The 13,245-nt window shown below is 43.3% G+C and overlaps 1 protein-coding gene across 1 annotated transcript; it reads left to right on the top strand.

Moving 5' to 3' along the window:
- The first annotated feature begins 2,858 nt into the window (after positions 1–2,858).
- LOC138674785 (olfactory receptor 6B9-like) lies at positions 2,859–4,817 on the top strand. Its single transcript, XM_069762603.1, has 2 exons — positions 2,859–2,891; positions 3,879–4,817. The coding sequence occupies exons 1-2, from the start codon at positions 2,859–2,861 to the stop codon at positions 4,815–4,817; spliced, it is 972 nt and encodes a 323-aa protein (XP_069618704.1).
- Positions 4,818–13,245: the final 8,428 nt, after the last annotated feature.

Here is a 13,245-nt window from a genome sequence, read left to right on the forward strand (position 1 = left end):
TGGTTTGTAAGGGTAAAAAATTAAATTTAAAGAGTGAAGTGGGGTCTGTAGCGGGATAAATCTCTAGGAATTTTAGTTTCTCAGGGGGCCAGTTAAAAGGGGTAGTTTGTTTAAGAATCTTGGATACTTCAGATGGAATCGAGATGTTCAAAACTTCCAACTTGTTCATGTTGATTTTAAAGTTTGAGACAATACCAAATTCATTAAATAAATTTAAAAGACTGGAAAAGGCTGTTTAGGGATTCGAGATCAAGAGAAGAAGGTCATCAGCAAACGCAGCTGTCTTGAATTCATATTGGCCCACTGTTAAGCCTCTAATCTCCGGGTTTTGCCTAATTTTCTGGATCAAGGTCTCCATTACCAACACAAAAAGGAAGGGGAGAGAGGGCAGCCCTGTCTAGTTCTGTTTCTAATCCTGAAGGAATTAGAAAATAAACTATTCACTCTGACCTTAGCAACTGGAGTCGTGTAAAGGGTCATGATAGCCTCTATAAACGGAGGAGGAAACTCATATTTTTTTAAGGTGCAAATCAGATAGTGCCAGCTGATTCTATCGAAGGCCTTCTCGGCATCTGTCGACAGAATGACAAGGGGGATGCCAGAGCACTTAGCATGAGAAATAGCCAAAAGAGTTTTGATAGAGTTGTCCTTACCCTCTCTTCCTCTGACAAAGCCAACTTGGTCAGGATGTATTAGTGTTTCTAGAACACCATTAATTCTGGCAGCCAGAATCTTTGCCCATAATTTTAGGTTGCTATTGAGCAAGGAGATAGGCCTATAATTACTACAGAGGCCGCCGTCTCTGCCCTCCTTGGGAATAATATATGCCTCTAGGGATTGAGTAGGAGGACACTTCCCTTCCAGAAATGAGTTGAATAGGACAACTAGGTGGGGGAGAAGAATGTCTGAAAACTTTCTGTAGTAACTCACAGGGAAACCATCTGGACCTGGAGTTTTGTTTTTTGGGATTGTTTGAAGGATGTCTTTAATATCTTGGATAGTAATCTTAGAGAGAAGAGCAAAGTAGGGTTGAGCGAAACGGATCTGACAATTTCAAAAATCGCCGACTTTTGGCAATTTTTACCTGGTTTACCTGGTTTACTGAAGACTTCAGGCAGCCACAGTCCAGGGTACCAGATCACATGGCAGGCAGGGTCCAGCTGGCTTGGAAGCGAATCCAGAGTCCCCTTTACCAGGTGGAGTTAAAAGCCTTCCACTAGCACGGTGGTGTTGTAGTCTCTTACTGCCTATGGCTTCAGATAAGGTCCTCACAGTTCTTCTCTCTGTCCCCCATGTAGGATAGGAAATAACCTGTATGACTGGTGACTTGAGCCTTTTTACAGGTACTCAAGCACGCCGCGGGCTCTATGTGTGTCACCGTGGCTCCTGGGTATTAAGGCGGACAGGTAACTTGCAGTTCATCTGTCCTGCTGGTCTCTGATGTAAGTCATAGTGTCCTTACAATCTCGGTCGTCTGACTACACGGCTCCTTCAGACCCTCTGACCCTCTAGGTCGGTCTGCTCCTTTCTGTCTCTCTGACAATCTCAACTCTCTTTCCCTGCAAACCACAATATATAGGGGAGTCACGTAGTAAATAAAATCAAAAGCTCCCCCTTGCGGCCTGGAGTGTGAACATGTTGTGTGTATTGTGGTTACCTGATAAAAGATATCCTTCATCGCTTCCAAACGCAACATCACTCTCCCCGCGCGGAAAATAATGCTACTGTGATGACCAGGACCCTGGGGCGCAACACTTATTTCCAACCTCAACAATTTGAAGTAGTCTTGTCCAATTCTGAACAGTGAAAGTAACTTTCCAGATGGGTGCACTACCTGTTAAGGACACTTCTTTTTTAGTTTTGCCACTTTCTGATACAAATGCGCTTTTTATCTTCTGTGGCTGTGGCCATATGCTCCAGTCCTTGAATGGTTTTCCGAACAGATCACCCAGTGGGGTCACCTAGTTCTCACAATTGCTTCAAAATTCCATCTTAAGCACCTTTTCAGAAAGTTTGCTCTTTATTAGCCGCCTCTAATATTTGGAGAAACGCAGGGTTGATCCGGCAACAGAACTGCGATCTTTGTAGCAAAATCTATCTTCTATTGAGCCATTTTAAAATAGAACATCACAAAAATGTGGTCCACTAGATATACTGTTAGCTGTAATAGCACAATAAACCGATGTACAGCATTAAATCGAACACCTTTCGACTTGCGTTTTAATCATTGTACTATGATTGACTTTTACTATTAAAATATTTTACTGTTACGTTTGAAAAATAGAATAAAAACAAGTTTTTTTCTTTGTGTTGCCAAATTCATAGACTATACACATTTTTTTTTTCTTTTTCCCACCAATGGACTCGTATTTGGGCTTGTTTTTCGAGAACCAAATGTGATTTTTGTTGGTACAATTATGGCCTCTTTTCATCCTTTTGATCTATTTTGATTGCATTTTTAAAGGTGCAACTGTACTGAAAAATGGAAAATTCTATTTTTTCGGCATTCACTGGGCACTTAAATGTGATTATTTACATGTTAGATTATGTATCTACATATTTGATCATGTTTATTTTCTTTCTGCATTTTACATCATCCTTGGAATAATCCAATAATTATTAATAATAATGCCTCTTTGGACTACACCTCGAGAGATATGGGAGACAAAAACAACACCAAATCTGTAGAGGCAATGGCATAATATATATATAATTATACGTATACGGAGTCATGTCATAGCTTCTGTTCTATGAGTAAATGTTGATGCGTCTGACTATGTCCTATCATTTTACAGAATCTGACCAGGATGATGAAGATCTTCTCTTGCAGGTGGAGACTCCTCACTTATTCCCTCACGATGAAAAATAAGAGGACCATGGAAACGCCTGATGTAAGAACACAAATGATGTAGGGATATACGATAATTCTCATTTCAATCACATTTAGACCATGAAAATAAGAATGGAAATTTTCAAAACAAAATTACTCAATTATTTTTCGAGGAAATAAAATTTGTGTTCAGCTGAACATTGATCACAATATAATTAAGCTTAGATAGAAATTGCTATTGATGCGAAGACATCTTTATCTCATTCCATGAAGTGAGGAGATGGTGAGGACACATAGACAACTTTGCAATGATGACCGCTCCACATACCACATTGTATTGACACTTGAAAGTCACATTCACATGTTATTGAGGAATCGATTCTGTGACAGTGATCATTGTTGTCCATGAGGATTTTGGCCAAGATGTCAGATAAATCTTTAAAGAGAACATTGCTTGCTATCAGCAGAGAAGGGTACACACGGGCATTTGGTTCTGGTGCAAAACAGTCTCAGGTTTAATTTGTCTCACAAACTTCGAAAGTAAGCACAGCAGCTTCACTTTGACCAAAATTTAAAAAAAATCAATAACTAAATAAACAGCCCTTTCTCAGGGTAGGCACATTAAAATGATGCGGTCCTACGTTCACAGCAAGTCCGGACATTGCTACGGTCTGTGCACCAGTAGAGCTCCCCACTCCAGCTCCACTACCTCAGACACACTTGAGCCAATTCAGCTGCCTTTTATAAGACCTGCAAGGCCCCTACCGGAGCTATAGGAGCGACTATTTCTACCCCGGCTCTTTTGGTTGCTCCTAAATCCCGGACCCAATATCTGGTCCATTTACTAAAACCTCTCAGTAACCATCAATTACTGGAGCTTCAATTCTGGGATTTATATCACTGAGGCCAGCCACTTCGGTGACACAAACCTGCCACCCAGGACATTCCCATCTGCTCTCCTGCAACATGAAGAACTCCAGTTCCTTATTATATTAGTAACAAATCTTACTGACTTTTAAATCTCTTATGTTTGTATACTTTTTTGCAGGTGAACAATCTGACTGATATTAAAGAGTTTGTACTCTTAGGTTTTCAAGGCAGTTCACAGCTAAGAATTGTACTCTTCTGTGTACTTCTTGTGATATTCTTGGTGACAATATATGGGAATCTCCTGATCATCACCCTGGTGTCCACCAGCAAGAACCTCCACACTCCAATGTACTTCTTCATCTCACAACTGTCCATCAGTGACATCTTACTGATTTCAGATATTGCCCCCAACATTCTCTACGTTTTAATGAATAAAGGAGGGACCATTGCTTTTATTGGTTGCATGACCCAAATTTATTTCTTTAGTGCCACAGAATCATTTGAATGCCTTCTCCTCACGGTGATGTGTTATGACAGATATGTGGCCATCTGTAATCCCCTCCGTTATACCTCTATAATGACAAGTGGAAATTGTGTGATATTGTCCATCAGTTCTTGGTTGCTCAGTTTCTTTGCGTCACTCATTTACATTATAATAATATCCAGGTTAAAGTTCTGTGGGTCTAATGTTATTGACCATCTATTCTGTGATCTTGTTCCCTTACAAGACATTGCATGTTCGGATACTTTTCCTGTAAAACTACAAATGTATTTATTAAGTATTCCACTGTTGATTATTCCCAGCATAATATTTATTGTTAGCTACGTGAAGATTATCCGTGCCATTTTACAGATTTCATCTAATATCAGTAGACAGAAAGCCTTCTCCACCTGCAGTTCCCACCTCACCGTGGTCTCCATATTTTACACAACTCTTTTCAGTGTGTATATTCTTCCAAAAAGTGAACAAACATCAGATATTAATAAAATCACATCCCTTCAATACACTGTATTTACCCCCTTGATTAATCCCATAATTTATAGTTTTAGAAATAAAGACATTAAAGGTAATCTTCGACTTCCCAAATGTTTTTTCAAATGGCAAGCACGGTTATGAAAAAGAAAATCAGATTTACGTACAGACTCTGGCCGCTGTCACTTCTCTGCTGACTATTCTACTGATGTGTTCTATGACATCCACTTGCAGTTGCCTAACCACTGCAGCCAATCTCAAAACTCAGTTTTAAAGCGTTTATGACTTTTCATACTTCCATGTGAGCTCTTTAAAGTGCAGCAGTTTAAATCAACTTGCAAAGGAGCCATCCTTTAACCCGTTAAAGTCCAATGATGGATATATCAATCATTGGTCGCCTCCACCTGTTTGATCTGATCAGCTGTCATGTGCCTCTAGCAGTCATAGTAACATAATATTTAAGGTTGAAGGAAGACTTTAAGCTTTTGGAAATGGTTTTTGCTAATCACTCTGGATCTCCCGGATGATGACCCTAAAGACGACGACCCTGAAGACCACCCCGAAGAAGACGACGACCGCGGAGACGACGACCCTGGAGACGACGACCCTGAAGACCACCCTGAAGAAGATGACAACCCCGGAGACGACGACCCTGGAGACGATGACCCTGGAGACAACGACCCTGGAGACCACCCCGAAGAAGACCAAGAAGCAGAAGAACAAGAAGCTGCAGAACAAAAAGCAGAAGAACATTAAGCATAAGACTAAAAATCAGAGCAAAAGATATTATCTAAATTACAAGCAGAAGAAGACTAAGCAGTGTATGGGGGTGAGTCCGTTCACGTATTGCCCAGTCACGTAGTATATTGCCCAGCCACGTAGTATATTGCCCAGACATGTAGTAAATTGCCCAGTAATGTAGTATATTGCCCAGTGACGTAGTATATTGCCCAGCCATGTAGTATATTGCCCGGCCACAAAGTATATTGCCGAGTTACGTAGTATACTGCACAGTCACGTAGTATATTGCCCAATCACGTATTATATTGGCCAGTAGCGTAGTATATTGCCCAGTGACATAGTATATTGCCCATTGACATAGTATATTGCCCAGTGACATAGTATATTGCCCAGTCATGTAGTATATTGTCCGGCCACATAGTATATTGTCCAGTCACGTAGTATATTGCCCGTCCACATAGTATATTGCTCAGTCACGTGTAGTATATTTCCCAGCCACGTAGTATATTGCCCAGTAACCTAGTATATTGCCCAGTGACGTAGTATATTGCCCAGCCACGTAGTATATTGCCCAGTGACGTAGTATATTGCCCAGTGTCGTAGTATATTGCCCAGTGACGTAGTATATTGCCCAGACACGTAGTATATTGCCCAGTCACGTAGTATATTGCCCAGTCACGTAGAATATTGCCCAGTCACGTACTATATGATATAGCACAGCCCATGTAGTATATTTCACAGCCCATGTAGTATATTGCCCAGCCCATGTAGTATATAGCAATGTGGGCATCATATCCCTGTTAAAAAAAAGAATTTAAATAAAAAATAGTTATATACTCACCTTCTGGAGCCTGTTGTGAATTCTGTGGCAGAGCTCCCTCCTGTGGTCACAAGTGGTACTTCTGCTGATCCTCTCTGTGAGCTTCCGTTCGTGGAGGAAAGTGGTACTGCGGCTTCTGAGTTTCCTTCCTCAGGTGATGTGGTGAGATCGTTAGGTGCTGCTCTACTTAACTCCACCTAGTGCTTTGATCCTGGCCTCCTGTCAATGTTCCAGTATTGGACTTGTTTTCTACTGGATCGTTCCTGTGGCCTGCTGCTCTGCATAGCTAAGTTTTCCTTTGCTATTTTTGTTTGCTGTTTTTTCTGTCCAGCTTATCTATTTGTTTTGCTGGAAGCTCTGGGACGCAGAGGGTGTACCTCCGTGCCGTTAGTTCGGTACGGAGGGTCTTTTTGCCCCCTTTGTGTGTTTTTTTAGGGTTTTGTGTTGACCGCAAAGTTACCTTTCCTATCCTCGCTCTGTTCAGAAAGTCGGGCCTCACTTTGCTAAATCTATTTCATCTCTACGTTTGTCTTTTCATCTTAACTCACAGTCATTATATGTGGGGGGTCTGCCTTTTCCTTTGGGGTATTTCTCTGAGGCAAGGTAGGCTAATTTTCTATCTTCAGGCTAGCTAGTTTCTCAGGCTGTGCCGAGTTGCATAGGGAGCGTTAGGCGCAATCCATGGCTGCATCTAGTGTTGTTGGAGAGGATCAGGGATTGCGGTCAACAGAGTTCCCACGTCTCAGAGCTCGTTCTATATTTTTGGGTTATTGTCAGATCACTGAATGTGCTCTGACCGCTATGTCCATTGTGGTACTGAATTGCCTAATCATAACTCATAACAGTACAGGAGGCCATCGTACTAATGATTCTCAATAGAGGGAAAAAAGAAGTTCTGAGACCATTTTTTTTTCTCTGCACTGTGTTTTGCCTTTTTTTCCCCTAGACATTTGGGTGGTTCAGGACACAGGTGTTGCAATGGACATTAAAGGTTTGTCTTCATGTGTGGATCAGCTCACGGCAAGAGTACAAAATATTCAAGACTTTGTGGTTCAGAATTCTATGTTAGAACCGAGAATTCCTATTCCAGATTTGTTTTTTGGAGATAGAACTAAATTTCTGAGTTTCAAAAATAATTGTAAACTATTTTTGGCTTTGAAACCTCACTCCTCTGGTGACCCAGTTCAACAAGTTAGGATCGTTATTTCTTTTTTGCGTGGCGATCCTCAGGACTGGGCATTTTCTCTTGCGTCAGGAGATCCTGCATTAAGTAATATCGATGCGTTTTTCCTGGCGCTTGGATTGCTGTACGATGAACCTAATTCAGTGGATCAGGCAGAAAAAAATTTGCTGGCCCTTTGTCAGGGTCAGGATGAGATAGAGGTATATTGTCAGAAATTTAGAAAGTGGTCCGTGCTCACTCAATGGAATGAATCTGCGCTGGCAGCTATGTTCAGAAAGGGTCTCTCTGAAGCCCTTAAAGATGTCATGGTGGGATTTCCTATGCCTGCTGGTTTGAGTGAGTCTATGTCTTTGGCCATTCAGATCGGTCGACGCTTGCGTGAGCGTAAATCTGTGCACCATTTGGCGGTATTACCTGAGCTTAAACCTGAGCCTATGCAGTGCGATAGGACTTTGACCAGAGTTGAACGGCAAGAACACAGACGTCTGAATGGGCTGTGTTTCTATTGTGGTGATTCCACTCATGCTATCTCTGATTGTCCTAAGCGCACTAAGCGGTTCGCTAGGTCTGCCACCATTGGTACGGTACAGTCAAAATTTCTTCTGTCCGTTACTTTGATCTGCTCTTTGTCTTCCTATTCTGTCATGACATTTGTGGATTCAGGCGCTGCCCTGAATTTGATGGACTTGGAGTATGCTAAGCGTTGTGGGTTTTTCTTGGAGCCCTTGCAGTGTCCTATTCCATTGAGAGGAATTGATGCTACGCCTTTGGCCAAGAATAAGCCTCAATACTGGACCCAGCTGACCATGTGCATGGCTCCTGCACATCAGGAGGTTATTCGCTTTCTGGTGTTGCATAATCTGCATGATGTGGTCGTGTTGGGGTTGCCATGGCTACAAGTCCATAATCCAGTATTACATTGGAAATCCATGTCGGTGTCCAGCTGGGGTTGTCAGGGGTTACATGGTGATGTTCCATTTCTGTCAATTTCGTCATCCACCCCTTCTGAGGTTCCAGAGTTCTTGTCTGATTACCGGGATGTATTTGATGAGCCCAAGTCCGATACCCTACCTCCGCATAGGGATTGTGATTGTGCTATCAATTTGATTCCTGGTAGTAAATTCCCAAAAGGTCGACTGTTTAATTTATCCGTGCCTGAGCACGCCGCTATGCGCAGTTATGTGAAGGAATCCCTGGAGAAGGGGCATATTCGCCCGTCATCGTCGCCATTAGGAGCAGGGTTCTTTTTTGTAGCCAAGAAGGATGGTTCGCTGAGATCTTGTATAGATTACCGCCTTCTAAATAAGATCACGGTTAAATTTCAGTACCCCTTGCCATTATTATCTGATTTGTTTGCTCGGATTAAGGGGGCTAGTTGGTTCACCAAGATAGATCTTCCCGGTGCGTATAATCTTGTGCGAATTAAGCGAGGCGATGAATGGAAAACTGCATTTAATACGGCCGAGGGTCATTTTGAGTATCTAGTGATGCCGTTCGGACTTGCCAATGCTCCATCAGTGTTTCAGTCCTTTATGCATGACATCTTCCGAGAGTACCTGGATAAATTCCTGATTGTGTACTTGGATGACATTTTGATCTTCTCGGATGATTGGGAGTCTCATGTGAAGCAGGTCAGAACGGTTTTTCAGGTCCTGCGTGCTAATTCTTTGTTTGTGAAAGGATCAAAGTGTCTCTTTGGTGTGCAGAAGGTTTCATTTTTGGGGTTCATCTTTTCCCCTTCTACTATCGAGATAGATCCTGTTAAGGTCCAAGCCATCCATGATTGGACTCAGCCGACATCTCTGAAAAGTCTGCAAAAGTTCATGGGCTTTGCTAATTTTTATCGTCGCTTCATCTGCAATTTTTCCAGTATTGCTAAACCATTGACCGATTTGACCAAGAAGGGTGCTGATGTGGTCAATTGGTCTTCTGCTGCTGTGGAGGCTTTTCAAGAGTTGAAGCGTCGTTTTTCTTCTGCCCTGTGTTGTGTCAACCTGATGTTTTGCTTCCGTTCCAGGTCGAGGTTGATGCTTCTGAAATTGGAGCAGGGGCTGTTTTGTCGCAGAGAAGTTCTGATTGCTCGGTGATTAAACCATGCGCCTTCTTTTCCAGGAAGTTTTCGCCTGCCGAGCGAAATTATGATGTGGGCAACCGAGAGTTGCTAGCCATGAAGTGGGCATTCGAGGAGTGGCGTCATTGGCTTGAAGGAGCTAAGCATCGCATGGTGGTATTGACTGATCATAAGAACTTGACTTATCTCGAGTCTGCCAAGCGGTTGAATCCTAGACAGGCTCGTTGGTCGCTGTTTTTTGCCCGTTTTGACTTTGTGATTTCGTACCTTCCGGGCTCTAAAAATGTGAAGGCGGATGCTCTGTCTAGGAGTTTTGTGCCCGACTCTCCGGGTTTGTCTGAGCCGGCGGGTATCCTCAAGGAAGGAGTAATTGTGTCTGCCATCTCCCCTGATTTGCGGCGGGTGCTGCAAAAATTTCAGGCTAATAAACCTGATCGTTGTCCAGCGGAGAAACTGTTTGTCCCTGATAGGTGGACGAATAAAGTTATCTCTGAGGTTCATTGTTCGGTGTTGGCTGGTCATCCTGGAATCTTTGGTACCAGAGAGTTAGTGGCTAGATCCTTTTGGTGGCCATCTCTGTCGCGGGATGTGCGTACTTTTGTGCAGTCCTGTGGGATTTGTGCTCGGGCTAAGCCCTGCTGTTCTCGTGCCAGTGGGTTGCTTTTGCCCTTGCCGGTCCCGAAGAGGCCCTGGACGCATATTTCCATGGATTTTATTTCAGATCTTCCCGTTTCTCAAAAGATGTCAGTCATTTGGGTAGTCTGTGATCGCTTTTCTAAGATGGTCCATCTGGTACCCTTGTCTAAATTGCCTTCCTCCTCTGATTTGGTGCCATTGTTCTTCCAGCATGTGGTTCGTTTACATGGCATTCCTGAGAATATCGTTTCTGACAGAGGTTCCCAGTTTGTTTCGAGGTTTTGGCGAGCCTTTTGTGGTAGGATGGGCATTGACTTGTCTTTTTCCTCGGCTTTCCATCCTCAGACTAATGGCCAGACCGAATGAACCAATCAGACCTTGGAAACATATCTGAGATGCTTTGTTTCTGCTGATCAGGATGACTGGGTGTCCTTTTTGCCTTTGGCTGAGTTCGCCCTTAATAATCGGGCCAGCTCGGCTACCTTGGTTTCGCCATTTTTCTGCAACTCTGGGTTCCATCCTCGTTTCTCTTCAGGACAGGTTGAGTCTTCGGACTGTCCTGGTGTGGATACTGTGGTGGACAGATTGCAGCAGATTTGGACTCATGTAGTGGACAATTTGACCTAGTCCCAGGAGAAGGCTCAACGTTTCGCTAATCGCAGACGCTGTGTGGGTCACCGACTTCGTGTTGGGGATCTGGTTTGGTTATCTTCTCGTCATATTCCTATGAAGGTTTCCTCTCCTAAGTTTAAACCTCGTTTCATTGGTCCGTATAGGATTTCTGAGGTTCTTAATCCTGTGTCTTTTCGTTTGACCCTTCCAGATTCTTTTTCCATACATAATGTATTCCATAGGTCATTGTTGCGGAGATACGTGGCACCTGTGGTTCCATCTGTTGACCCTCCTGCCCCGGTTTTGGTGGAGGGGGAGTTGGAGTATATTGTGGAGAAGATTTTGGATTCTCGTGTTTCAAGACGGAAACTCCAGTATCTGGTTAAGTGGAAGGGTTATGCTCAGGAAGATAATTCCTGGGTCTTTGCCTCTGATGTCCATGCTCCCGATCTTGTTCGTGCCTTTCATGTGGCTCATCCTGGTCAGCCTGGGGGCTCTGGTGAGGGTTTGGTGACCCCTCCTCAAGGGGGGGGTACTGTTGTGAATTCTGTGGCAGAGCTCCCTCCTGTGGTCACAAGTGGTACTTCTGCTGATTCTCTCAGTGAGCTTCCGTTGGTGGAGGAAAGTGGTACTGCGGCTTCTGAGTTTCCTTCCTCAGGTGATGTGGTGAGGTCGTTAGGTGCTGCTCTACTTAACTCCACCTAGTGCTTTGATCCTGGCCTCCTGTCAATGTTCCAGTATTGGACTTGTTTTCTACTGGATCGTTCCTGTGGCCTGCAGCTCTGCATAGCTAAGTTTTCCTTTGCTATTTTTGTTTGCTGTTTTTTCTGTCCAGCTTATCTATTTGTTTTGCTGGAAGCTCTGGGACGCAGAGGGTGTACCTCCGTGCCGTTAGTTCGGTATGGAGGGTATTTTTGCCCCCTTTGTGTGGTTTTTTAGGGTTTTGTGTTGACCGCAAAGTTACCTTTCCTATCCTCGCTCTGTTCAGAAAGTCGGGCCTCACTTTGCTAAATCTATTTAATCTCTACGTTTGTCTTTTCATCCTAACTCACAGTCATTATATGTGGGGGGTCTGCCTTTTCCTTTGGGGTATTTCTCTGAGGCAAGGTAGGCTTATTTTCTATCTTCAGGCTAGCTAGTTTCTCAGGCTGTGCCGAGTTGCATAGGGAGCGTTAGGCGCAATCCACGGCTGCCTCTAGTGTTGTTGGAGAGGATCAGGGATTGCGGTCAACAGAGTTCCCACGTCTCAGAGCTCGTTCTATATTTTTGGGTTATTGTCAGATCACTGTATGTGCTCTGACCGCTATGTCCATTGTGGTACTGAATTGCCTAATCATAACTCATAACAGGAGCCCCCGGATCCAAGTGAAGCGGTTCCCGACGCTCGTCGCACGCTCCGGTCTCAAAAGTGCATTGCGGTCTCGCGAGATGATGACGTAGCGGTCTCACGAGACGGCTACGTCATCATCTCGGGAGATCGCAGCATGGACCAGTTACCGGAGCGTCTCAAGTCAGAAAGGCCTGTTGTGGATCCGAGGGGCCGACGGACGGTGTTTATATAACGATTTTTTTTAATAATTATTTTTAACATTAGATCTTTTTACTATTGATGCCGCATAGGCAGCATCAATAGTAAAGCGTTGGTCACACAGGGTTAATAGCAGAGTTAACCGAGTGCGTTACACCGCGGCATAGCGCGGTCGGTTAATGCTGCCAATAACCCTGTGTGAGCGGTGATCGGAGGGGTGTATGGAGGGGCACTGACTGCGGGGAGGAAGGAGCGGCCATGTTGCCGCTGGACTGCGCCCATCGCTGATTGGTCGTGACTAGTGTTGAGCGATACCTTCCGATATCGGAAAGTATCGGTATCGGATAGGATCGGCCGATATTCAAAAAATATCGGATATCGCCGATACCAATACCCGATCCCAATGTAAGTCAATGGGACCAAAATATCGGAATTAAAATAAACCCTTTCTTGCCTTGTAGGTTCATTCTACATGAAGGAAAACAACTAAGAATAATGCCGGATGTATTTGGGGAGGTGGCAGAGACATTAAAGTCATAGAGGTTTATCTCAATCAAATAGAATAGCATGTTTTTTGTTTTTTTTTAAGACGTTCGGAGTGACAAAGATATTGACTATGTAAATTTTTTATTTTTATTTTGTCAGATATTGATGTTTCACTATTCCACGCCCTTCCCCTTCTTTTTTTTCTTTTTTTTTTTTACTTTTCCCACACTTTCATCTTCATCATCATCATCAGCATCTTTGCGATCAACTTCTTCTTCACCTTATTCATCTTCTTCTTCATCCTTTACCTTTTTTTTTTTTTTATTACATTCTTCATATTCATTTTATTCAACTATTATTATTCTTCTTATTCTACATATTCTTTTTATTCCACTGTTATTGTTCTTCCTATTCTACTTCTTCATCATATTCTCATTTGTGACAGGCATTCCCGTAGTTGTTATCTATAAAAGTTGGAAGATTACACCTTCCGTT

This window comes from Ranitomeya imitator, chromosome 4 (assembly GCF_032444005.1).
Source record: "Ranitomeya imitator isolate aRanImi1 chromosome 4, aRanImi1.pri, whole genome shotgun sequence".
Classification (NCBI taxonomy): domain Eukaryota; kingdom Metazoa; phylum Chordata; class Amphibia; order Anura; family Dendrobatidae; genus Ranitomeya; species Ranitomeya imitator.